Source organism: Nannospalax galili, unplaced genomic scaffold (genome assembly GCF_000622305.1).
Source record: "Nannospalax galili isolate Female #2095 unplaced genomic scaffold, S.galili_v1.0 scaffold242, whole genome shotgun sequence".
NCBI lineage: Eukaryota > Metazoa > Chordata > Mammalia > Rodentia > Spalacidae > Nannospalax > Nannospalax galili.
This window is the reverse complement of record NW_008348081.1, coordinates 286,554-312,100: the sequence shown is the minus strand read 5'-3', so window position 1 is coordinate 312,100 and position 25,547 is coordinate 286,554. Positions and strand designations below refer to the sequence as shown.

The following is a 25,547-nucleotide window of genomic DNA, read 5'->3' as shown; positions in this document are numbered from 1 at the left end:
CTAATAAACTTAACTTGCTTTCACTGGGCATGTTACATGGTTTTTGCCTGTTTGAGTTCTCAATTCATTAATTTTCATTATTTTTGTTTAACAACACAGGTTTTAAAATAGAATCATTTTCCTCCAAATAAATCTTTGGCTGCATTCTGAGAGTTTTATTGCAATATGTTCATTCTTACTTTCTAAAATGTCAATGCTAGAGACATGGCTCAGCAGTTAAGAGCACTAACTGCTCTTGCAGAAGGTCTGGGTTCAATTCCCAGCACCCATATGGCAGCTAACAGCCATCCTAACTCCAGTTCCAGGGGATTCAATGCCCTCTTCTGACCTCCACAGGCATTGCAGGACATGGGTATACTCACATACATGCAAGCAATACACTCATACACATCAAACAGAAATATTATTTAAAATAATAAGTCTAAAATTACAGGTCTTACTTCTTTTGTGACCCAAGAATATTTTATGAGGTCTATTTTTCAATTCCTATGGTTGTATTATTATGTAAAGTTTATTAAACATTCTGTTTTAAACTAACTATAAGAAAGATATGAAACAAACTATGAAAGGAAGACATATAATTTTAAATTTTAATTTTTGGGGTATGAGTGATTTGCCTGCATTTATGTGAGTGTACCACATGTGTCTGAGGAGACCAGAAGAGGGTGTCTAATTCCTTGGAACTGGTTATGGACAGTTGTTAGCCACCATGTAGGTGATGGGAACGGAACCAGGGCTCTCTGGAGGAATAGCAACTGGTCTTAACTGCTGAGTCATCTCTCCAGCCCCCAAAACAAAGGATCTATTGTTTCCATAGCATTTCTTTGAGAGGGGGAATCATTTGCTCATTAAAAGGTACTCAGCTAAGGTATCTAGCTAACAATATGTAAAAATAAAATGTAAAATTTTTTTCTGCCCTTGGGACCAGTGAAACAACTTTATTAGGATAATACACTGAACATACTATAATATGTTCATGTGAAAATATTCAGAATGGTTTATTCTCCCTACAGTGGTAAAAGAGGCTCTATCACTTAAAAGAATTTTCAGAAAGCTATAGTAGAACAGAGTAGGGTACACAGATGTTGGTAGATTGGAATACTTAATGGGATTATTCCCATGCCTTTTTGTTAACTTTGGATGCTGCTACAAGAAAGTTTAATTCCAAAATTTGGCAATCGCTCTTTCAGGTCCCAGAGCTGTCAAAAGCAATTTTGACAATGCAGAAGGAAAAGAAGAAATGGAAGAAAAAAGAGGGAATACTCCAATACCATGATTTCCCAGTGTGTGTAACAATAAAAGAAATGAGTAACAAAAATGACTTAAAGCGTGTGAAAACAGACAGCACCGTTTGGGGCCATTTCATAGCGTACACTGAGATAAATGGAACCACCTAAAGTGAAATAAACCTCCAAGTTCTGGCACCATCCTGAAGCTCTACTCTGTCTCATTGGCTAACTCACTTCTATTTAATCTACACAGCAATAAGACGCCTCACAGCTAGAGAGAGAGAACTCAGGAGACTACTCATTTCTTGAGACAAAGTTATTGCCACTCATCTGCCCACTCCTGGGAGCACTGCTTAAGACACACTGGTGCTTATGTTCTGGAAATGTCATTTAATATATGCAAAGGATATTACACTCTATTGGTAATTCCTGATTGTATATTTTCCACAATCTGAGAGGCCAAAGATTTATTTACCCTACTTAGGCAGAAATTTCCCCCAAGTCTTTAAAATTGGAGAAAGAGGCAGGTTCCATGCCTAATTGTATCATGGAACAAAGATGTATAAAAGGTTAGTAAAGCAACCTGAACTAGGCAGGCCGTGCCAGGTGACAGTGAAATGCAGGCCCCATGGAAGCCGGTCAAGGTTCTCAGGAGAGTTTTGGACTTCCAAAGGAAAGAGAATGGAGGTATTCAAAATAACCCTAGTAACATCTCACAGATCAGACCAGTCCCAGCTGTCATGGTTCATGTAAAAACTGCCAAAATAACAATCCAGTAATAAAGAAGAAAACAAATATTTTTGAGGATATGTTCCTACACCATGCCATGCACTGTGCTATCACTTTGCACATATGACCTCAGTTAAACTCATGAGTTAGGCTCTTACATAATCCCCATTTCTAAATTCTGTTTAGACACTTGATCAATGTCCTCAGATTATGCAGGAACAGGTACCAAGGTTCAGCCTGGACCTAAGGCGAGACTAACGCTAACCCAATTTGTCATTCATCATGACTATGGACACTTGTCGATGCTTAAGGTCATTCTTGAACTGTTATTCAAAAATAGCATGTTTAAGATAGTTGAGTTCACAATTACTTTGATCCATTTTTTACATAAATTCTAGTTTTGAAAACACAACAATTTACTTAAGGAAAAATTATACTTAAAAACTATATTCACAAACACTAACAAGACATAGTTCTTTAAAGATAAACCCAAAGGCAAAAGCTTGAAAATAGGAAACAAGAGCCCAAACACTGGCACAAAGAGACTTTCAGCATTCTCAAAATAAAAGAGATTATGGAACATCTGAGTCCACTCAACAAAATGCCTGTGTGTAGTACTGTGTTAGGTACTGAGAAAAACAAAACAAAACAAAGTGACAGTCACTGTATACTCTCAAGAACGTTACAGTCAATGGAAAAGATTCTGCCCCAGTTTAACATCTTTCTGATCTCTCCTCTGTTGGGACTAGGCTAGAGGGAAAAGGTAGGTTTCATAAGCTTTTCTAGGACAAGGTTAAAAGGTTCAGTCAAAACACAGGGCTCCATCTCAGCCCTACCAGGTGGGATAGAGGACACCTTGTCTATGGGGGAAGGATTCTTCCTATTTCCCTTGCTGCCTGGGAGTCAGAGAAGGACCTTATAAATCACCAAGAGACAGAGCCTCTCTTCAGCAATTCTCACCATGCCACCTCCTAATTTCAACTGTAAGAGGATATTGCGTTCCACCCTGCAGGCAGATCCTGGACTGCTGAACATTTTGGCTTCCAGAACCATCTCGAACTCTCTGGGTAAGGAAAGCTGCTCTGTAGGACAAGGAATTCACAGAGTAAGGTAGAGTTACCATTCACTGAAAACAAGAGAAAGACCACTGGCACTGGCCACAAACTGTTCTTGGACCAAATACTAAGTCCTCGGTGCTATACAAATTATGTTGAAGGTCACTGTCAATCATTTAGGGGAAAAGATGCAGAGATCGTTGAACACAGAGTAATCAAAATGTCTACAGCAGCCAGAACCTAAGACAAGTTTATGTTCTAATCTAAGAAAAGCAGCTAGATAAATAGCTTGCCATGCTAAATTTGGTATCCTGACATTTCCTGCCTCTACCAACATGAAAAGTATTCATAAATCAGGAGGCCTGAGCTCTGGGTCTAGTTCTGGTTCTGAAATGGAACTGCTGGACATGGGCAGTTGAGTTCTCTAGTTTAGGTCTGTATGAAGAACTAAAGGATCTCTAATCTCTCCCTCCTGACTAGCGTGCTGCAGCTCTGACTCAGTGATACTATAAAGACTATGCAGAACACAAAACAGCCACTGTAAAAACAGATACAATAGCAATTAAGTATTAAAAGTTCCAGAAATTCAGCTACTTAGGAAGGTGGCCAGTCAACAGAAAACTTCTGATTTACTAAGGAAAGGAAGCTCCTGCCTCCACTACAACAGTATCTGAATTCCTCCAGATACTGGCTGCTCTGATAGCCAAAGTTCTAAACCCAAATGGAATGAACATCCCACGTCCCAGCCTTCCACCCCACTAGCTAGGGAGTCTCCAGACTGAACGCTCTCTGTCTAAAAGTTCTCTCTGCTTTTTGCCTCTTTTGGTAAGTTAGGAAAAGATTGGCTAGGCAAGGCTCAGTGTTTGGAGGATTTCCTGAGTTATTTCTACCTGTCACAATTTTAAGTCTACCTGTCACTGATTTTAAGTCTAAATTAATGGTCTTATCAAAGCATTAAAAGTAAATCTCTTTGGTTGACTTAAATTATACTGAATCTCTATTTTGGTATTACATACACTATGACACTATAAAAATTTTAAGATAGAACAAAGGAAAGCATTTCTGGGCTGGGGAGATAGCTCAGTCAATAAAGAGGACCTGAGCTCAATCCCCAGAATCCTAATATGATAAATCAAGAAAAAGGTCATAGCTCAAAACTCTATCCTCCATTTCTCCAATTAGAGCCCAATATCTGCAAGTGCAAAGCTCTGGAAAAGCTAAACAAGTGGCAATCTGAGGCCCCTGCCTGCTCTCTCCTTGCCTAGAGAGGCAACCCCCCATGGTCAATCTGAGTAGCCTGGTTTCCTGATGGTCCCAGGATCCCTGGGGTATGCAAGGCATTGCACCATAAAGCATGATGATCTCCTGCAGCTTGTGGGAAACACTTCAAGAACCATGTGTTCTCAACAGTTGTCTTGATATCGTCTCTTGTTGCTGTGATAAAATAAAAGACTCTGAGAAAAGAAACGTAAAGAAGACAGGGCTTACTCAGCTCCCAGTTCCAGGGTACAGAGTATAATGGCAGGGAAGTCACAGGGGCAGAAGCTTCAGGGAGCTGTCACACTGAATCTATTATCAAGAAGCAGAGAGCGACAAAGGCATGCTCAACCTGCCTTCTCCATTTTATATACTTCAGGATTCCCTGCCCAGTCAATGGTCCTGCCCACGGTTAAGATGGATCTTCCCAGATCTGCTGACCAATGAAGACAATCCTTCACAGGCATGCTCAGAGGCCCATCTCCAGCTGATTCTAGATTCTATCAAGATGACACTAACCATCACGCTAGTCAAGCACTAATTACACAATTGTACATAATCAAACAAATTCCAAAGTGGTTTTATTTATGAAAGGGGTCACCATTCGCGAAACAGTTGCTAAGATGTTTCAAGTTAGATTCCAGAGCTTCTTGGACTATCTATGGCCCCACTATAGCCCATCTCCAGCTGATTCTAGATTCTATCAAGATGACACTAACCATCACGCTAGTCAAGCACTAATTACACAATTGTACATAATCAAACAAATTCCAAAGTGGTTTTATTTATGAAAGGGGTCACCATTCGCGAAACAGTTGCTAAGATGTTTCAAGTTAGATTCCAGAGCTTCTTGGACTATCTATGGCCCCACTATAAGTAATGGTGTGTGTGTGTGTGTGTGTGTGTGTGCCAAAAGCATGTATGTGAGAGAGAGAGAGAGAGAGAGAGAGAAGACAGACAGGTATACATTTCACCAGCTCTCAACAAATAGTAATTATTACTAAGTAAACCCATAACAGAGACCAGAGTTTTACTTCTTACTCCCACTAAATGGGGAGTTTTACTTCTTGTTTCCATCTGCAGCACAGTTCCCTGCGTTAAAGTGGTAGTAACCACAGTGAGCCAGAAAGATGTACTCAATGATTCAGAATTGCTATAATCTGAATATGACCATTCAGAATTGCTATAATCTCTTATAATTGCTGGGGGAAAGCATTTAATTTTTCTCATTTAAAAAGGAAGCCTCTTTTATTTTTCATTCTTATATAAGGTTTTTTAATCAAATAGAGGGCAGTAGTCATGAAGCTTCAGGGGTTTTCTGGTCCAGCTTTTTGGTAGAGAAACGTGAACATAAATCCTTTCCCCAAAAGGCAGAATTAATCTGTTTAAAACTATAAAACCAATGAAAGTCTTTTCCCAGGACCATCTTATTCAAAGGTCAGAGATCGGAAAAGAACTAAGGGAAGGGCAAAAATGACGGAGTACAGTCCAAGAAAATACATGACATGTAACCAAAAGAAACAGAGATTCTGTCCTTCATGAAATCCATAAAGCCTTCAGTACAATTCAAGAGAAAAACACTAGAGTTGTACTAGAGATGTACCAGGAGAACCTGTATTCAAGCTGCCTTTGAAAGTGAACTCTTCAAAATGGATCCTGCTATGAAACTAAATTATTTCAAAAGCATAGTTAAGGTAGTGAGATATACAAACTATGGTACCCATGAATAAAACCTTTGAAAATTAGACAGCTGAATCCCATCAGTTTAAGTCCTTCAATTTAATAAACTTATTACTTAATTTGTTAAATGTCTACTCCATGCTAGGGACTCAGACAATTTACCAAATGGTTTCTAATGAATAATACTAGGCACAGATTATCTGACCCCACCTCTGTCTGTCAGAACCCTTCTAGGAAAAAGTGAGAAATCTCATCTTCACATGGCTCAGGCCAAAGAGATTTTACTGGTTAGCATTGACTTCAGACTGGTAGGAACTCAGAACAGTCAGTCCCTCATACTCCTTACCACACCCTCCCTGCAGGCTCTGGGCAACTCCAGCAGCCCCAGCTTTCTCATTTGCCACATCCATGGCCAGAAAAGTATCAGCTGCTCCACCAGCAGCCCTAGCAAAGTCTCACTGTGGCTCCCTGGGTCACAGGCTTACCAGACACAGTCACATAATAAATGATGCAATTTGGGAGCAGGGACTGGCAATAACAGGACACACCCAAAACGTACAGACAAAGCAAACATTTTGAGAAGAGCCAGGAGAATGATGATGGACCAGCAAACATCTACCACAAAATCCTCCCCAAGTCAAACAGTTGTCCTTCTACACACCTTGATGTCATTATCTATTCAGAACCTGTAACAGCTCCCCTCCACTGCTTGACTGGGGAGCACAACCTAGTCCCACCTGATCTGCTCCTTTCATTCCCCAAACAAGTACCTGTACCCAACAGACCTCATCCAAAGACACAATGATTCACCAGAATCTATGTATGTCGAGCTAATGTTTCACTCTCTTTCTCTTTCAACAGCTATTTACCTCACAGCTTCAACTTTACCTCCTCAAGCACCAACTTTTCTTTGGACAGAGGCAGATTCAGTCAGATAACTGAAGTAGGAAGAGGGTTTAGATTTGGAAAAACCACAACTTAGTCCAAAAGAGACTTAGAGATAGTGGTAGAAAAACTCATCCCCATAATCTTGCAGTTTTCAAAACTCCAAAGAAAAGGACAGAAGAGTATGTCCCATCTATTGTTTCACAAAAAGACATTAAAAATAAGTTAAAACCTTGGAATTGTATGCATCGTAGAAGAAATTTTAGTGTACTAGCTTTCAAAATAAATAAACTACATATTTCCCAATTTACTGGGAAATACAAGTCTTTCTACATGGGAAATAAGGTACAGGATATACATATTTCTAAAGACTTTTGAGTTCAATGCAAATTCCCAAGTAATTCCTATATAGAAAATTATATTCCACCTATGAAAAACATAAGCTTTGAGAAACTTTCTTTTAAAAGGAGAAACAAAATCAAATTTCCCATATAACATTTCTTCTATCTAACTTATGTCAAGATAAAGAAAATATCTTGATAATTTTGGACAGACTTGAATGTCTACAAAAGGGCATGCTGCTGTTCTAGCCACTTATTCAATTGTTAAGAGAGTAGATTTGATTGACATTTAACTAAATTTTCACAGTCTTCTGAGGTAGAAAATGAAACTCGACAGTGACACAGAGCCACAGCGGCTCTAAGAGTGCTGGAAATTCTTGGAAAAGTCAGAAGGAAGAAAGGAAGCCCATTTTGACTTGGGAAACTACAAACAATCCACCAGAAGCTGACTCTCATAAATAACAAGTCAGACACTTGAGAGATTTGCACAGGGCCTGTATGATTTATTTCGGTAGGATGACCCTAGATGTGCAGGCTCAACGGAGCATGTGCTGTAAAGAACAGTCCCAGGATTTACTTCAACACCACCTTAAAATAACCACAACCAAAAATACCATTTTCAGCAAGCATAAATAAGAGGAAAAGAGGAAGAAAGATGTTAAAAAGAAAATAAATTAAGAACAGATGCCAGGACTGACATAATTCAAGGAATAAATGTACGGTGCATCTATTAAAGATATCTAGATTAAGAAAGAACGTCATTTTTAAGAGTAAAGCAGTTTGGGGAGAAAGTAACCTTTCACTGAAGCAGTACAGAAAGTTAAAGGCTTTTTGGTGTGTGATACTTTTCCTCTAAAAACATTTCTGAAATTCAAAAATCTTTCTAAAGTTGACCTTTTCCTTAACAAAAGCATTAGTTAGCAAAGAACAAAACCATTTACTTAAGTAGCTCTTTGGGAACTATAGCAAAAACATTTTTCCAAAGCCAAGCTGTGCCAAATTGAGTTTACTGCTGATCCAAAGAGAAAAGACAGCCTGGGCACAGAGAGAAGCAAGTGTTAGTCCCTCCCACTGATAAGACTTAGGGCCAGAAGAAAAAGGGTAGAGGCCATCCATCCAGGGCAAGGCATCTGCATAGCCCCATGCCATACTCCTGAGTGCTAAAGCCCTGAAAAACAGACTGCATAATCACACCACATTTTTTCTTTCCCGCCTACAGTAAAGCCCCTGAGAGTCCATCAATCCCCTTCTGAGAAATGAATGTAAAGCAGAATGCCTTACAGATGCAAAGACGGGAGCCTCTTCTGAGGTCTAAAAGCTGCCTGTCACAGTGAGGCGAGGTTACCAAGAACATGTGCTCGGCACATCCTGGTTCCTGGGTCCACCCATTAATAACTCCTTACCTCAACCACTCCACGCAGTGACCATTCGTTATCCCTTTAAATTGCCTCTGGTCATTACCACTGATTTTACACTTATCCTTCACTGCCTCAATATACGTTGTTCTTACTGTACTGCTGAAATCATTACCAAGAATACATATTCCCAAGGAAAGCTCCAGTTATCTATCTTATGGCTAATACCCTGCAGCCCTATGCACAATGTAGGCTTTCAATAGACTTTCCAGAAATGATAAACCATGACAACTAGAGCCCCCCACCACCTCCAACTGTAGGATGCTCAGAGATATACATCAGATTATTTTCATCTTTGTATGGTAATGCCAAGCATAAGTGCTAAAATATCTGCCCAATGAATGAAAATTAATAACATTTTGGTTAAAAACAATATCAGGACTCGTAGGTAGAATTAGGTGATCAAGCAGGAAGGTTCTATTACTGAATCAGAGTTTTCAGACATGATGTGGAAGAATATTCACTTATAGAATAAGTAGAATAAACAAGGAACAGAGGCAGAAATAAAGGAAAAGTAAAGTCTAGAGTCACATAACTAAAATGCTGCTGAAGAACAGTAAGAAACAAGGCCACTGAACACTAGTGAAGATGAACACAAAGTCACATTAAACCATATTCTCTACCTATTTATTCAATCATCAGTGGGTTCTTCTCTCCTATACCAGACAATGCTCTGGATGCTGGGGATACACAAATAGACAAAATGAAGTCATCGCCCACATAAAGCCTATAGTCTGTTTGGGGATGTGTGTGCAAGAAATAGGCAGTACACAGATGAGCAAGGAAAAATATGATGTATGTACATATGTATGCTTATGCCAAAAGATCCCAAGGAGGAATTAAAACAGATAAACATTTGGGTAGGGAGGGACAGCAGGCTGTTCAGGAAGGTCTTCTCTAATAAAATGATCATGTATTTCAGTAGAGAACCAAATTCCACATGACAACTTAAATTCCACGAAACTTGTGTACCTACCTGTCTTGTTCACCACTGGCACTTCAGACCCTTAAACCTGGCATAAGGAAGCATGAAAGTTAACAAAGAAATACACAGACAGTTTTTCAATCTACCTACTTAGCTTAAAAGGCCCACTTCCTTTCTTAAACCACCACTACTCCGAATGGCTGAATTGTACCTTGAATATTCGAAATAACTTGTACTTAGCTAGCTACAAATTCAGAGGAATAAAACTCTTTCATGGCTTGGCAATAAATTTATTTCTCCTGGAATCTGTGATAAGCAGTGCTTTAGTAAGTGAAAAAGAGGAGAAAAGTAAATATACAACTTTTATAAAGTTGTCATAGTTTAAGTGGAAGCTATTTTTAAACTATTTTAAATGGCTGTGGGAGGAAGGGTTGGATCTATGTCCTGGGAAGTACTTTTACTCCCAAAGGCTTCAACTAGCTGTCCACTAGGGGAAAGGGCACTAGAAAAAATAGCTTCAACTGTTCCTGGCCTAAGAAATATAGTACAAAATGAGCAGCTTGCAGTTCCTCTAGTGCAGAGCTAGGAATAAAAAGCTGAACATCGCACACAGTCACGGAATCTTGGTCAAGAGGTTTACTTTCATACATACTTTCACAGCTTGCCTTGTTCAGAATGGAAAAAGTACAGTCAAAATAAGTTTTAAGCAGAATGAGAAAACATATGTGCATCTGTTTTGTGAAATGAAGCATCCTGGACACTGGTTTGCCTGCAGAGATGGGGGCAGAATGTGAAAATTCTCAGAGGAAATACTAAACTTTGCAAGGAAATAAATAAGAGCTAATGTGGGCACACGCAGGAGGTGACAGCTCTAGGCCTTCTTGCAGGAGCACTCAGATGTTTCAGGTACACGATTATTCAGTATTTAACTATATCCCTTTTTCATGGCTGCACAAATGTTACTTTTCTCCACTAAAAAAAAGTTAAAGTGTGTTTCCTTGTTTCTCTTCCTCACACCCCTGTCAGGAATTTGGGTGATGCCTCTGAGCCTTTGCCTCACAGGTTTCCTGAGCAAAATGGATACTTTCATAAACTCCATGGGCATGACAGATTAATGTTTTCATTAAAGAAAAATATGTTCTGAAGCCTGGGTATGAACTAGAGTTGGGTTACACAAAGTCACTCTTTGTAGACTGCCTCCAAGGGAGAAAAATATTTAAACCCATTGTGAAATGTGGAAGTGAGTAAGTAGGTCGAATGAAATGTTTACATTAAGAAAATTCTTATTCTCACATTGCATGGACATTTCTCAGCATACAAACCTGGCATCAAATCCTTTTGCAAAGAGAATAATAAAAATAAATCAAAAGGACTAAAGAAATACTATGTGCCACATTCTTAGATGCTTTTAGATTGGGAAATTAAGGCCACAAGAGGTCTCAGGAACTCATCAAGATCACATACCTAGACTGTGTCTGCTGGCTACAGACAGGCTTAAAGATTAAAGGAACAGAACTGAGTCCAGAAAGAAGCCCACACATCTGCACTGAATTGACTTTCAACCTGTGTGCCAAGACAATTAGATGGGTTACCAAAGGCATTTTCAATAAATAAATAGCCCTGAAACAACTGGAATTCCACAGGAAAAAGAGTGACTGGGGCCCTCCACCTCACCAAAGATACAAAAACTAATTCCAAGCAGGTCAAAAACCTAAACATGGAAATTTTTGTCATCTTGGATTAGGCAACAGTTTGTAAACAACAAGGTACCAAAGAAAGCACACAAAGAAATGGAGATTACGCCAGCCTTCCATCAAAACTAAAACCTTTAATGTTTCAAAGATCAGCAAAAAGAAAGTGAAAAGAGTGAAAAATAATTGCAAAGTATGTATCTGATGAGTAGAATCTAACAGTGCACTTATAACTCCAAAATGAAAGGCAGATAACCCAATTAAAATGAACAAATGGGGAACAGATGTGGTGGCACACACCTTTGATCCCAGCATGCTGGAGGCAGAAGCAGGTAGATCTCTGTGAGAGAATCTCTGTGAGATCGAGGCCAGCCTGATCTATATGGGGAACTTCCAGGCCAGCTGGGGTTACAGTGAGACACACCTCAAAAAAACCAAAAAATTTAAAAAATTAAAAAAGTCACAACAGAGCAAATTAATTCGAACACATACACACACACACACACACACACACACACACACACACACACACACGGTCAAATGCGACTGGACAGATGGCTCAGCAGTTAAGAGCACTGATTGCTCTTGCAGAGGACCCAGGTTTGATTCCCAGCACCCACACAATGGCTAACAACTGTCTGTAACTCCAGTTCCAGGGAATCCGATGCATTCTTCTGACCTCTGGAGGGCATTGCATGACATGGATACATTTACATACAAGCAGGCAATACACTCGTGCATATAAAATAAAAATAAAATTTTTTTTAAATAGATGGTCAAGGCCAGGTGTGGTGGCGCACGCCTTTAATCCCAGCACTTGGGAGGCAGACGCAGGAGGATCTTTGTGAGTTCGAGGCCAGCCTGGTCTACATAGTGAGTTCCAGGACAGCTGGGGCTACAAGGAGACCCTGTCTCAAAAAGACCAAAAAAAGAAAAAAAAATATGGTCAAGATAATTACCACTCTAGGGATACGCAAACCAGCCGAAAATACAGACTACCTCACACTCTTACAAGATAACTATAATCACCAAGGTAGGTAAGTGTTGGTGAGATGCTGAAATTGAAATTCTCCTATATCTTTGTATGTAGAAATGGAACCAAAGAAGAGATGCTAGAAATTTAATCAGTGATAATATAATGATTTAAATGCACTGAGTTCATCATGGTTATTTATTAGAGTGACAATAGAGAGAAATATCAAATAAATTAAATATCAAATGAGATGCTTTTCTCAAGAACCATTAAGTATCTGAGATTTTTTTTTAACCTTCTTATAACCTAACAAGTAGTCTCTCACAGTTTCATGAAGATAAGCATCTTCTGGGTCAGAAATAAAAGATGTTATTATTTACTACACACCAGGAAGTTCAAGCTTCAGGTGCATACCAGCTCCCCAGCACAGCTCCTGACAAGACAATTCAGAATGGTTCCACATGGACACTCTACAGGGTGGATCTACGTCACAAATGGGGAATTTCTGAGGTCAGAATTTTTAAAATGTTCATCATATAAGTAGGCTGCCTTTGCCACACAGGAAACACAATTGTTATTATGGTGGACACATTCAAACTTACTCTCTGATACCAAACAAGAAATGCCTTCCCTCTTCCAAAGATATTTACCATAAAACCATTCTTGCAAAGCATAAAAATGCAAAGACCCATGAGAATTGTCTCCACCCACTGAAGAACTTACCATGCAACCATGAAAAAAAGTCTACAAGGTTACATAAAATCGCTTTTCAGAAGTATTTAGTAAGAAGAAAAATATTTATGGTATATTATGGCATATAAAAAAAGGTTCTCATTCCTCAAAATTGTACATGTATGCATGCATGTATATGCAAAGACAGAGAAGATGGGCCTATTTGTTTTAAATTGCATTTCTACTCATATGTGAAAAGGGCTGATAAAATTCAGGCAAGTTTTTCTGAGTTTTGTTTGTTGAGACAGGTCTCTCTTTAGCCCCAGCTGGTCTGGAACTCGATATGTAGACCAGGCTGGCCTCAATCTCACAGAGAGCTGCCTGTCTCTGCTTCCCAAGAGCTAGGATTAAAGGTATGCACCACAATGCCCAGCTCTTCTGAGTACTTTTTTTTTTTTGAGATTATGCATGACTTTTGTTTCCTTTCTGCTTTTTGAACTAAATTTTCGATAATATAATATTTTCTAATTTTAAAAAAGGCTTTTAAAAAGTATATATAAACATGGTGGAGTTGGAGAGATGGCTCAGCAGTTAAGACTGAGTTTGGGTCTTAGCATCCACACCATGTCAGGCAGCTTAAAACCACCTGTTAACTCCAATTCCAGGGGATCTGACACCCTCTTCTGGGGGGATGGGTGCCCATGGGCATTTGCACCTCACACAGACAAACAGGTATTGACAAATAGGACCTCATGAAATTAAAAAGCTTCTATACAGCAAAAGAGACCATCATTTGAATGAAGAGGTAGCCTTACAGAATGGAAAAAAGTGTTTACCAACTACACATCTGACAAAGAGTTGGTGCCTATAATACACAGAGAACTCAAAAAACTAACCACCAAGAAAACAAACAACCCAATTAAAAAATGAGGCATGGACCTAAACAGGGAGTTCTCAAAAGAAGAAATACAAATGGCCAAGAATGTCTTTTTTTTTTTTTTTTATTTTAATGTTCAACACCTTTAGCAATCTGGGAAATACAAATTAAAAGCACTTTGAGAGTTCATTTTACCCCAGTCTGAATGACTAACATCAACAAAACGAAAGCCAACAAATGCTGGTGTAGATGTGGGAACAGGGAAACACTTACTGGTGGAGTGCAAACTGGTGCAGCCACTATGAAAATCAGTATGGAGTCCTCAAAAAGCTAGAAAAATAAGTCAGGCGTGGAGGCACATACCTTTAATCCCAGCACTAAAGAGGCAGAAGCAGGCGGATCTCTGTGAGATGGAAGTCAATGTGGTCTACATAGTGAGTTCCAGGCCAGCTGGGGCTACAGGAAGACCCTATCTCAAAAAGACCAAAAAACTACAGGGCTGGAGAGATGGCTCAGTGGTTAAGAACACTGGCTGTTCTTGCTGAAGACCCGGGTTCGTATCCCAGCACCCACATGGCAGCTAACATGTAACTCCAGTCCCAAGGGATCCGACAGCCTCTTCTCACCTCTGCGGGCATTGCACGACACGGGTGCACTCACCTACATGCAGGCAATATACGCATACACATAAAATATAACAAATAATTTTTTTTAAAAGACCAAAAAAACTAAAAAAAGACATACCTAACACAGGATCCAGCTGTTCCACTCTTGGGCATATTCTCAAAGGACTCCACATCCTACAACAGATATACTTGCTCACACATGTTCACAGTTGCTCTATTCACAATAGCCCAACAGAAACAACCTAAATGTCCACCAACAGATGAATGGATGATGAAAATACGATTCGTGTACACAATGGAATATTACTCAGCTAAAGAAAAATGAAATCTATAGGTAAATGGAGGGCTCTAGGAAATAATCATTCTAAGTGAGGTAACCCAGACTCAGAAAGACAAACACATGTTCTCTCTCATATGTGGATGCTTTCTTTGAACCTTTAGGTGTGTGTGTTCAAAGAGTACCCACAGAAGACAGGAAACTCCTAAGAGGCCATGGGGGATAGACATAAGGAAAGGGGGATAGAATGCAGGTGGTATGAAGGGAGGGGAAGAATGGAACAGGAGGGTTAAATGGGGTGGGACTGGGAGGGCAGGGTACAGGAGGGAGTATTGGGAGGGATAAGTAACACTAATGGCCTATGAAAATGCCATATGAAAACCTACTACTGTAGAAGCTTCCTAAAATATATACATTTATGTATGTTGAAGGGGTTTAAATGGAACTACTGTGTAACAAAGTGGTCAAGGCTTCCCCCAGACACGACAGCCTACCAAACAGAAAAGTCAGGTATGAGTTACATCTTTTCAAGTTGTTGGTCAGTGGGGTTTCATAAGTACCCCTCAAGCTATGAACTCTGCAAGCTATAATAATGATTGGCCTGGCAAGATATGCTCACAGACACAATAGTGGCATGACTGTTATGGGAGTTATCAACCACTTCTTGATTGGATTTAAAGCCTGATCCACAAGATGGAACCCATGCCTGGCATCATTAACTGGGCCAAAAGCCTATAGATGGCCAGCTCATAGACCTTAGGGGAGACCCACTACTATTATTCTGCTAAATGGACATAGTAATAAACTGCCCCCTAAGTTCTTACCTTTATACCCATATATTAGTGCAGCTCTAAACCCTCATCAGAGAAGTTTCTTTTTGCAATAGATCGAGATTAACAGAGACCTAAAAACTAACCAATGTATGTACAGAGACAAGAGCCTGGGGAAGAAGGGGCAGAAAGATTGTAAGAGCTAGAGGGAGCAAACATCTGCAGCAAAACAAGCATGGGAATGCAGTTACACACATGAACTCACGACAGCTGGGGGGACTGCATGCACAAGCCTTGCACAATATCAGCCAACCCCAGTTGGATGGGAAAGAGGCTTATTAAGTCCTACCCTGATGTGAGGAGCTTTGGCAACTGAAGGCTGCTGGAGGAGGGCGGGTCTGTTTTCCTTAGGGATGTGGCCCCAGAGAGGCCGCCTACAGTCCAGTAGATGGTCCTAAATGGATATACTTACAGGCAGTACTAAATGGACTCAGTGGATATTGAAGGAAATTTTTTAAAAGAGAGAAAAACACATGAAGTTGGGGGGCAAAGTGGTAGAGGGGATGGCGAAGAACTGGAGGGGAGCAAATGAGATGGATTTAATCAAAACGCATTACATACATGTAGGAAATCAAAATTTAAGGTAAAAATTAAATCAAATTTAACTACTAAATCATTTTTAGCCAGGAATGGTGACACATGCCTTTGATTGCAGCCCTAGGGAGGCAGAGGCAGGTAGAGCTTGGAGTCTGAAGCCAGTCTGGTCTACATAGGTAGTTCTAAGCCATCCAGGGCTACATAGGAAGATCAGAGAGAGAGAGAGAGAGAGAGAGAGAGAGTTATAACAACAAAAACAAAAAACCCACAAGTGGCAAAAAAAAACCCAAAACCAACAACAACAAATAAGCTAGGTCATCAAAATTAAAAACCTTTGTATATCAAATGATACTATCAAGGGGTGGGGGATGCAGCTCAGGTAGTAGGGTGCTTGCCTGGTGTGGATTAGATCCGCAATACCAGTAACACTTAAACCAGGCCTCACAGTATATATCCATAATACTAGTATTTGGCAGGTGGAGGCAGACAGGATCAGAAGTTCAGTGTTACCCTCGGTTACATAGCAAGTTCATGGCCAGCTTGGGATACAGTAGGCTCTGTCTCAAAGGTGGGGAAAAAGGGGACATGATCAAAACTGTCATATGAAAATGTACAGAATGGAAGAAAACACTGACAATTCAGGTATCTCATTAGGGATCTACATCTGAATAAAGAACTCTAACAATTCAACAATTAAAAAGATAAAAGAGAGGTGGGAGAAAAGGAAGGGTAAGAGAGGATTTGGGAAAGTGGCGTAATGAAAGCATGGCATATGCATGTGTGGGAATTTAACAGTAGCATCCATTAATATGTACAATTATCATGTATTAATAACTTTGAAAAATGAACAATTTTTAAGAGAATCTGAAAAAAATCTCAAAACTCAATTGAAAAATAAGCACAGGATTTAAATGAACACTTCTCCAAAGAAAATACACAAATAGAGAACCACCCCCAGTCATCAGGGGAATACAAATCAAAACCACAGATGCAAAACCACTTCACACGCACCAGGATGTATTCTGCTTGATATGAAATACCCCCACAGACTCATGTATTGAACACTGGTTCCCTGCTGGTGGCACTGTGTTAAGAGGTGGTAGAAACTTTACAAGTGGGTCCTAACTGGAAGTGAGTGCTAATGAGGACGATACTTAGTCACTGATCCCTTCCTTGTTTCCTGTCCACCATGAGGTGAGGAGCTTCCTCCACATTGCGTGCTGACATGATGTTCTACCTAAGTGACTTGGGCCAAGCAATCATGGACCAAGCCCTCTGAAACCATGGGCCCAAGTAGCTCTTATCCCCTTACGCTGTTTATGCCACATACTCCATCACAGTTACTAATAGAGGAGACCAACATTAAAAAGACAATTAACAAGGGTTAGTGAAGATCTAGAAAAACTGGATTACATACATTGCCAATGGCGCTATAAAATGACGCAGGCACTTTGGAAAACAATTTGGGAAAAGTACATAAAATGTTAAAATTTCTCTATAATTTAGCAATTCTACTTGTAGAGAAATGAAATTCTCCTTAAGGGAAAGGAAAATACACGTTCACACAAAAATTTACACACAGACATTCGGAGTAGAATTATTTAAATATAGCCAGAAAATAGTAACCCTACAGCATGGGCAAACCTGGAAGTCAAGTTTAAAAAGCCATAAAGAGCCTCATATTTCATAATTGAATTCATATGTAATGTCCAGAAAAGATAATATGGTGGAGACTAAAAAATTTCTTACTGCTCACCAGAGGTAGGAGAGAGAGAAATGGGAAGTGACTGCTAAACAGCATGAGATTTCTTTTGAAGTTATAAAAGTATTCAGAGTTGGGCAGGGTAGAACACACCTGTAATTCCAGCACTCATGAGACTGAGGGAGGAAGATTACCATTTAATAGGCCAACCTAGGCTACACAGTTAAGACTTTGTTTTGAAAATAATGGTATTGGAGCTGGAGAGATGGCTCAGCAGTTAAGAACACTGGTTGTTCTGGCAGAAGACCCAGGTTTGAATCCCAGCACCCACATGGCAGCTAACAACTATCCAGAACTCCAGTTCAAAGGGATAAAAGAGCCTCTTCTGTCTTCCGCAGGCATTGCACGACATGAGTGCACTTACCTACATGCAGGCAACACACATACACATAAAAATAATAAATAAAATATTTTTTAAAAAACAAAGAAAATAAAACTATTAAGGTGGTATAGAAATTTTAGGGCTGGAGAGATGGCTCAGTGGTTAACAGCACTGGCTCTTCCTGCAGAGGATCTAGGTTCAGTTCCCAGCACCCATATGGTACCTAACAACTGTCCATAACTCCAGTTCCAGGAGGTACAGGACTCTCTCCTGACCTCCAGAGGTACTGCACACATATGGAACACTTGTACTTTTGTAGGCAAAACTCTTATGAACACACATTATATTTAACCTATATACTATGCATAAACACACTAACATCATTAATTGATACAATGGAAAAATACAGATGATTCATAAAAGTAACAAAATCATCGATAGGGCTGGGAAAATGGCTGAGTAGATAAGAGCTGGTACTGCTCTCAGTGAGATCCAAATTCCATTCCAAGCACAGACAGGTGACTCACAACCACCTTAACTCCAACTCCACGGGCTCACATGCCCTCTTCTAGCTTCCACAGGCACTGTACTCATGTGCATACATGCACGTACATGCATACACACATATACACACACACTCTTAAAAATAAAAATGAAATACTTTTTAAAGTCATATTTAATAAAATTGTCATATAAAAATAAACCTATCTGGAAAAGCATCAACCTCATTAGTAATAATGAAATACAATGAAAGAAAGAAGTGTTATTCTTTGAAAAGAGCAGGAAGCTTTTCAATAATAAGGTTGTTCTGGTTAGCTTCAACTGTCAACTGGAAGGGAGAGCCCAGATCAGATTGGCTATGGACATGTCTGTGGGAGAGTGTTTAGACTGTTAATTGATGAATTAATAACAGCACACTGTAGGTGACACTATTCCTGGTCTGTATAAAAAAGCTAGGTAAGCATGAATCTTCAAAGAAGCCAGCAACCAGCACTCCTCCATGGTTTCTGCTTCAACTTCCTGCCCTGATTTTCCTTAATGATGGACTGTAACCTATATGCTGAAACCTTTTCCTCCCCTAAGTTGCTTTTGTCAGTTATTTGTCACAGCAACAAAAGAAACCAGAACAAAGCAAAGGTACAGTAAGAAAGATATCAGGGTTGGAGAGACAGCTCAGAAGTAAAGAGCACTGGCTGCTCTTCCAGAGGACCCAGGTTCAGTTCCCAGCACCCACATGGCACCTAACAACTGTCTATAACTCCAGTTCCAGGAAATCTGATGTCCTCTCCTGGCTTCTGCAGGTACTGCACGGCACAGGTGCACTTATATACATGCAGGTAAAACACTCATGCACAAATAAAAATAAATTTAAATTTTAAATAAGAAAGATACTTAATCCATACCATTTTTGAAATTTTCAAATGATTTAAATTTTCAAAAGTCATTTGGCAACACATTGTAACCATGGAACAGGTTCATATTCTTTGATACAATGATTCCATTTAGAGTTCTGGCCTAAGGGAGACATGACACATGCACATAATTCTTACTGAGATATTCACTGGAGCAGTATTATAAAAGGCTTTAAATTGAGAAATGGTTGTTACATTTTTTAATTCCACAGAGTGAAAAAAAATTTTTTAAGAGTATGTAATATTTAAATACTATGATACAGTAAGCTAAAAGAACTATTAAACCGACTGGATAATTCTAAATTTCCAAGAAAATAAAAAGTTTGATGCATGAAATGAAAGAAGACAGAAGATGTATTCACATTAACTGTGGTTAGTTTCTATATGCACTGTTACTTTTATCATCTACTTGCTAAATAAAAGATGGCCCCAATGCCAAAGGTATAATGATGGTAACTGACAGAGAGAAAATCTTCTCATGATTTAATGTCTATCCCTCAGAGAAAGAACTTGCAAATGAGATCATTATTCCCAAATGGAGGATACAGAGTGGTCAGCTTGACATTAATTCTAGGCAAGATTCTAAAATAGGTTGCTTAACAGAACTCTGCATAACCCTAAAAAAGGAAACCATCAATCATCAGGAACATCAGGATTCATTCAGTCATCATTTGAGAGAATTTCCTTTCTCTGATGAACTATCTGGAAGGGTGACAGAGGATGATGGGCTTATCAACTGACAAATAATACCAAAGTGAGTGAGAAAACTGGTAAATCGGCTATACAGATTACATTTAATGGGAACTATGAATATGAAAATTTAAGTAGATGAGGATTAGTGTCTCCTGAGCCACTCCCCCCACAAAAGAATGGTTGTCCAAACCCTGAGATACAAAAGAACTTGTCATACTTGAGAAATCTACTGCCCTGGTTGGAAGATGGTCACAAAACAAAGGGAAATAGGACATGGTCAGCTGCACTCAGCCCTACAGTTCTCTAGGGATTACTACTTTATAGCTGAGGTTCACAGAGAATGAGAATTCGCTCTGAAATTTTGGCAGAGGATTAAGAAGACTGAGTTTGACTTGTTGGCTTGACTGGACTTAAGAAAGAATACCTAGGACATTAGTGAGCCATAGTGAGGTGGGTGTGGGGTGGGGGTGGGGGCTCCCAGTGTGTTTGAACCAAAGAGGGAAAACCTACCATGCACTTGGATCCCAGACTAAGGAAAAAGGAAAAAGGGGAAAAAACAACTGAGCAGTGGCATCCCTCTTTCTCTGCTTCTGGGTAAATACTGAGTACCACCATGCCTTCCCTGCATGATGGACTATAAGCCCTCCAACTGTGAGCCAACACGAACCCTCCCCCCTTAAGCTGCTTTTTGTCAGGTAGTTGGTCACTGCCATGAGAAACAGAATACAAGGAGTAATGTGATCAATTCTTGTCCTAACAGCATTAGTTAGGAAAGAATAAAAGAGAAAATTAGGAGACTATAGCACAGGCTCTGACATAGCACAGGCTCAGTCTAAGGAGCAGGAGTAGAAAGGAGGGAAAGAGATTTTAAGGTCTATATTAGAGATATCACAAATTCCATTTAATAACTCAAATTCACAAATGAAAAATGTCTTTCAGAAAAAGAAGATATTACATAGCCAGATCCCACTCTTTAAGCTCAGTCCAGAACCAAATGAAATCCTACCAACACTTCAAGTTATTTCTAGGGGCTTGGAAGGCTTTTTATATAAACAGTTGAACTCAAATTATTGCTAAGCGCTCAACAGAACAATTTCCCCTGGGCAAGTTTTCTGAGTGGTAGAAGAACAACAGTGAAGTAGAAAGCATGAAGTTCACTGTGAGGAGTACAGGTAACACTGGCTGCCCTCACTTCTACCCAGTGGCTAAGCAGCTTGTGCTTGGAAGATTCTTTTCTCCACAGGGGCCATTCTGGGAGAGATGCATCTTGTTTAGCATATGCTTTATTAAAAGCTTTAGTTAAGGTCACAGACACACATGCATATACACACACAGAGAGAAATATGTGTAATGCATTCAAAATAATTGATGTGTATGTGTCTCCCTAAGCTGTACTCCAGAGACAAGTAGAGGACGGGCTATGAGCAAATGAATGACTCCAACTGTTAATAAGAAAGCAACTGTACATGATACATGCACACATTTCTTTTCCTCTTAAAATAAACTCCAGTTACTGTGTCAAATGGAGCGAGGGTCTGTTAAGCAAACATTGTATATACAAACCCAAGGCACACGGCTATGAAATCAAGGAAATCCCCCTATTCAGTTCCCTCAGAACATAGAAAGAATAAGAATGAATGTGACTGCTAATAACTACATATTTTACAATGTATGCTTTGAAGTTAGCTGTGTTCTTTTCATTCAGACATATCCAAGAACCTTTTCTTTTTCTGTGTGTGTGGGGGGTATACATCCTCCGAGGCCAGGGGATTACATTTGGTGTCTTCCACTATCACCCTATGGCTCTCCACCTTATTTTTGAATCAGGGTCTCTCTTGAACCTTAAGTTCGCTGTTTCGGCTAGACTAGTGAGCTCTGGGAATCCTGCTGTCTCCACCCCCACCTGTATCCCCGATACCCAGTACTGGGGTTACAGGCATGTACCACCAAAACCAGCTTTTACATGGATGCTAGAGACCAAGTTCAGATGCTCATATTTACATAGCAAGTTCCTTACCCACGGAGCCACCTCCTCACCCCAATATATTCAACCTTTTGATGTTACTACACGGCACTGTCATCTACAAAGTTCATGGTCAAGGACTATGCAATTGAGATTTTTTTTTAAGAAATCACATTAAAAGTCTTGTTTGAAGTTCATGATTTTGTGTGGGGCTGCATTCACAGCTATCCCTAGGCACATGGAGTCCATGGTCACCTAAACAGTGAAAATCAATTTTGAACTTAAATATTTAAGACAGAAGGAAGATACTACTTGTTCTCAAAAACTTGTTCACTTTTAGCATCATTATTGCTTTCAGGTTCTTTGAAATTACAATTATTTATATGTTTGCACAATTATATGACCACTTATTGTCATAAATGCTCCTGATCTTCAACTCCTTCCATGTTAACAAAGATCTGCTAAGAAGGTTGTCCTCACCCTCCCATGGAAATGCGTATGAAGAAAAGTGGGTGGAGAGGCCTACAGGACCATGTGGCAATTCACCCTGTCAATTCTCTTCTTTGCATCCACTGTACCTTGTTACATGTACCTTGTACATGTCTCTGTCGTGCGATGTCATGTTTATCACTGGTGCCCCTTCCAGGCTATGAGTTCCTGCATGTGCAGTGCACTTAGTACCTATTTCACACAGAGCGTGGTACATGATTTGTAAACTGTGGGATGAAATGAATGGATACATGTATCTCATCTGCCCAACCTACATAATTTCAGAGTTTTTGTTTTGCTTTTGAACCTGCACTTTCCTAAATGTTAGACCCTGAAATCCAATGACACTTCATTGAATGCATCATCCTCATCACCAATTTCTGAACAGAGGAATTCTGACTTGACAAACTACACTAGAAGATGCTGATGAAAGCCAGTTTTAAGAATACATAAAAAGGGCAGAGCGATGGCTCCGCAGTTAAGAGCACTGGCTGCTATTGTGGAGGACCCAAGTTCATTTCCCAGCACTCACATGGCAGCTATCAACCATTCATAACTCCAGTTCCAGGGTATTCAAAGCCCTCCTCTGGCCTTTACTCCCCCCAAGTTCATAGTCTATAAGATAATGACATTTGGTACCATGATACCATCACCCCTGCTGTTGACATTCACATAACACACCATTTTTATAAAGGGCCCCTTCCACTGTGAAAGAAGAAAGGATGCCCTTGGCAAAGGCAGAGGGAACTTATGAGTTAAATTCATCATTCTGAAATAAATTATTTAGTACCATTTAAACCCTAAAAGCTTTGAGCCACCTTGCTTGTGGTTTATGGCACTGTCTTCTAACTATACAATTTCCTGACTGTGAAGTAACAATTTAATTCCACAGTGAAACATCAATACAATTTAAATTTACCGTTGGAACTGACATTCTCCAGTGAACTAGAAGATTGATTCTTCTGCTGACATAATATTAAATAGGTTTTTACAGAGGTACTCAGCAACCATTTCAGAATGTAGGAATAAATTCTTCTTTCTGGGTATACAGCAAAGTAACTACACCTACTTTCTCATAAAGTATCCCTGGGGCCACATGAGCTCTGTCCACTCAAACACAGACTATCAGGGGCCTAGATTTTGAATACAAGCTCATTCCAAAAGGAACTGGGTAGTGGTAGCAAGACATAACCAACACGATTTTTAAAAGTATTCTTTCACGGGGATTTTTTTAATTAGGCAGGAATTTCGATCATTTTCATTCTAAATTATAGTATAACCACAGTGTAAAGATTTGGTACAATGGCCAAGGCCTCCAGTCTTATTTAACTGGATAATCAAGAACCGGTCATTTCTGTTCAGTGACAAAACCTGGTGTTGTTTGAAACATAACCAGTGGACGAATCTTTCTCCCTGAAGAACTAAGCAAACTGAAAACAGAGCACGCCATGGTGGCAAGTATGGATCCCAGGCTCTGAGGAAGGCCCCTAGCAGCTCCTACCAGTGAAACGGGACCGGTGTTTGGGAGTCTGAAGCCCTAGATTCAACGAGCTTCTAAGTGCATGTAAGCCCTGTTTCTAAAGCGCTTTCCTTCCACCTACCATTGAAAAGCTTGCTTCCTTTTCAACTGCTCAAAGGTACCATCAACTGCTGGTAAAAATGTACATTTAAAAGCCTAGAGCCAGGCCAGAAAGAAAAACGTTCATCATCACACTGCTCCTCAGCACACAACTGGGGCTCATTCCCTCCCGCCTAGGCCTACGTCCACTGCGCACCCCGCAAGGGCAAGAGGTTAGAGCCAGCCGCGGGGAAAGCTAGGCCTGGGCGCCAGCCACAGGAAAGCCGGCCTCGCAGCTCGGAAGATGCTGGGCGCCGCCTGTCCTGGCTCGCTCGCGGTCCAGCTCCCCGCAGGGCACTGGGGCCTCCAAAGCGCTCAGCATCCCTCCTCCTCCTCTCCCTCCTCCGCCCAGGCGACCAACCTTGGGCGTGCGGATGTGCTCCATGGCTGGCTACCGTCTCCAGGGTCCCTGGCGGGCGCGGCCTCACGCACCTGCGCGCGCGTTCGGCGCGATGGCAAGGGAGGGGAGGGGGCTTCGGCGGGAGCGGGCGTAGGCGGGACCCGCGCGGGTCTGGCTCCGCCTCCAGGTGCGGCGCACCGCGCCTGGCTATGCGTCGCCCCCCGGCGCCTGCGCGCCCCGGATCGGAGCTCTGCGCCTGCTCTCACCTGTGGGGACCACGGTCTTGGACTTCGCTCTTATCCTCGCCCCTCCTCCCTGGCCCCGGCTAGGTTGTTTTTAGGATAGAGTTCCGGCTACTAGAGAGGCTGAGGCAGGAGGATCTTTTGGGCCCAGGATCTTGGAACCAGCATGAGACACTCAAAGTACCATAGAGGGTCAGCCGGGAAATACGGTAATACTGTGGCACTACTGTTTTCCAGGACTCCGTGAGGGCTTTTTGCTGGGTGTGGCCCCTTACAGAAGAGAAGGGACCGAATACGTGCAGTTCTACACCCTTATTGGTTGCCTTTCAGGGCATCCCAGTGTTGGTGGGATTTCGGGGTGGAGCAGGAAAAAGGAACTGGACTCACACACCCTGATGCAGTATGCTTGGGCTGTTGAGCGCTGTGCTTTGGCAGGGCCTCTGCTAATAGTATTTGGAATAAAACTGGTGTTACTATCAGTACTGTTGGCGCCCTAGTAAGTTTGCTCTTATGTCAGGCATCTGTCATCAGCTTGTGACTTCGCTGTTGGAACTCTGTGTTGGGTGCACATGGACCAACGTCTTTAAACTGAAGCTAGAGACAGAAAGCCTCCATTATGTGGTACCATTAAGCCACTGGGAAAAGCCGGGGAGAAGAAATGACACACAATCCTCTGTCATACTGAAATTTCGTAGAACTGTCTATAC

General features: G+C 40.7%; 1 protein-coding gene across 1 annotated transcript in view; it reads right to left on the bottom strand.

Annotated features, from left to right (window-relative positions):
- The window catches only part of Mtmr7 (myotubularin related protein 7), a 114,872-nt gene extending 90,104 nt beyond the window's left edge, over positions 1-24,768 (bottom strand). Inside the window, exon 1 of the mRNA XM_008844512.3 lies at positions 24,620-24,768. Within this exon, the coding sequence (XP_008842734.1) occupies positions 24,620-24,643 (24 nt within the window). The 5' untranslated portion in view covers positions 24,644-24,768. The remainder of the gene's footprint in view (positions 1-24,619) is intronic.
- Between the last annotated feature and the right edge of the window lie 779 nt (positions 24,769-25,547).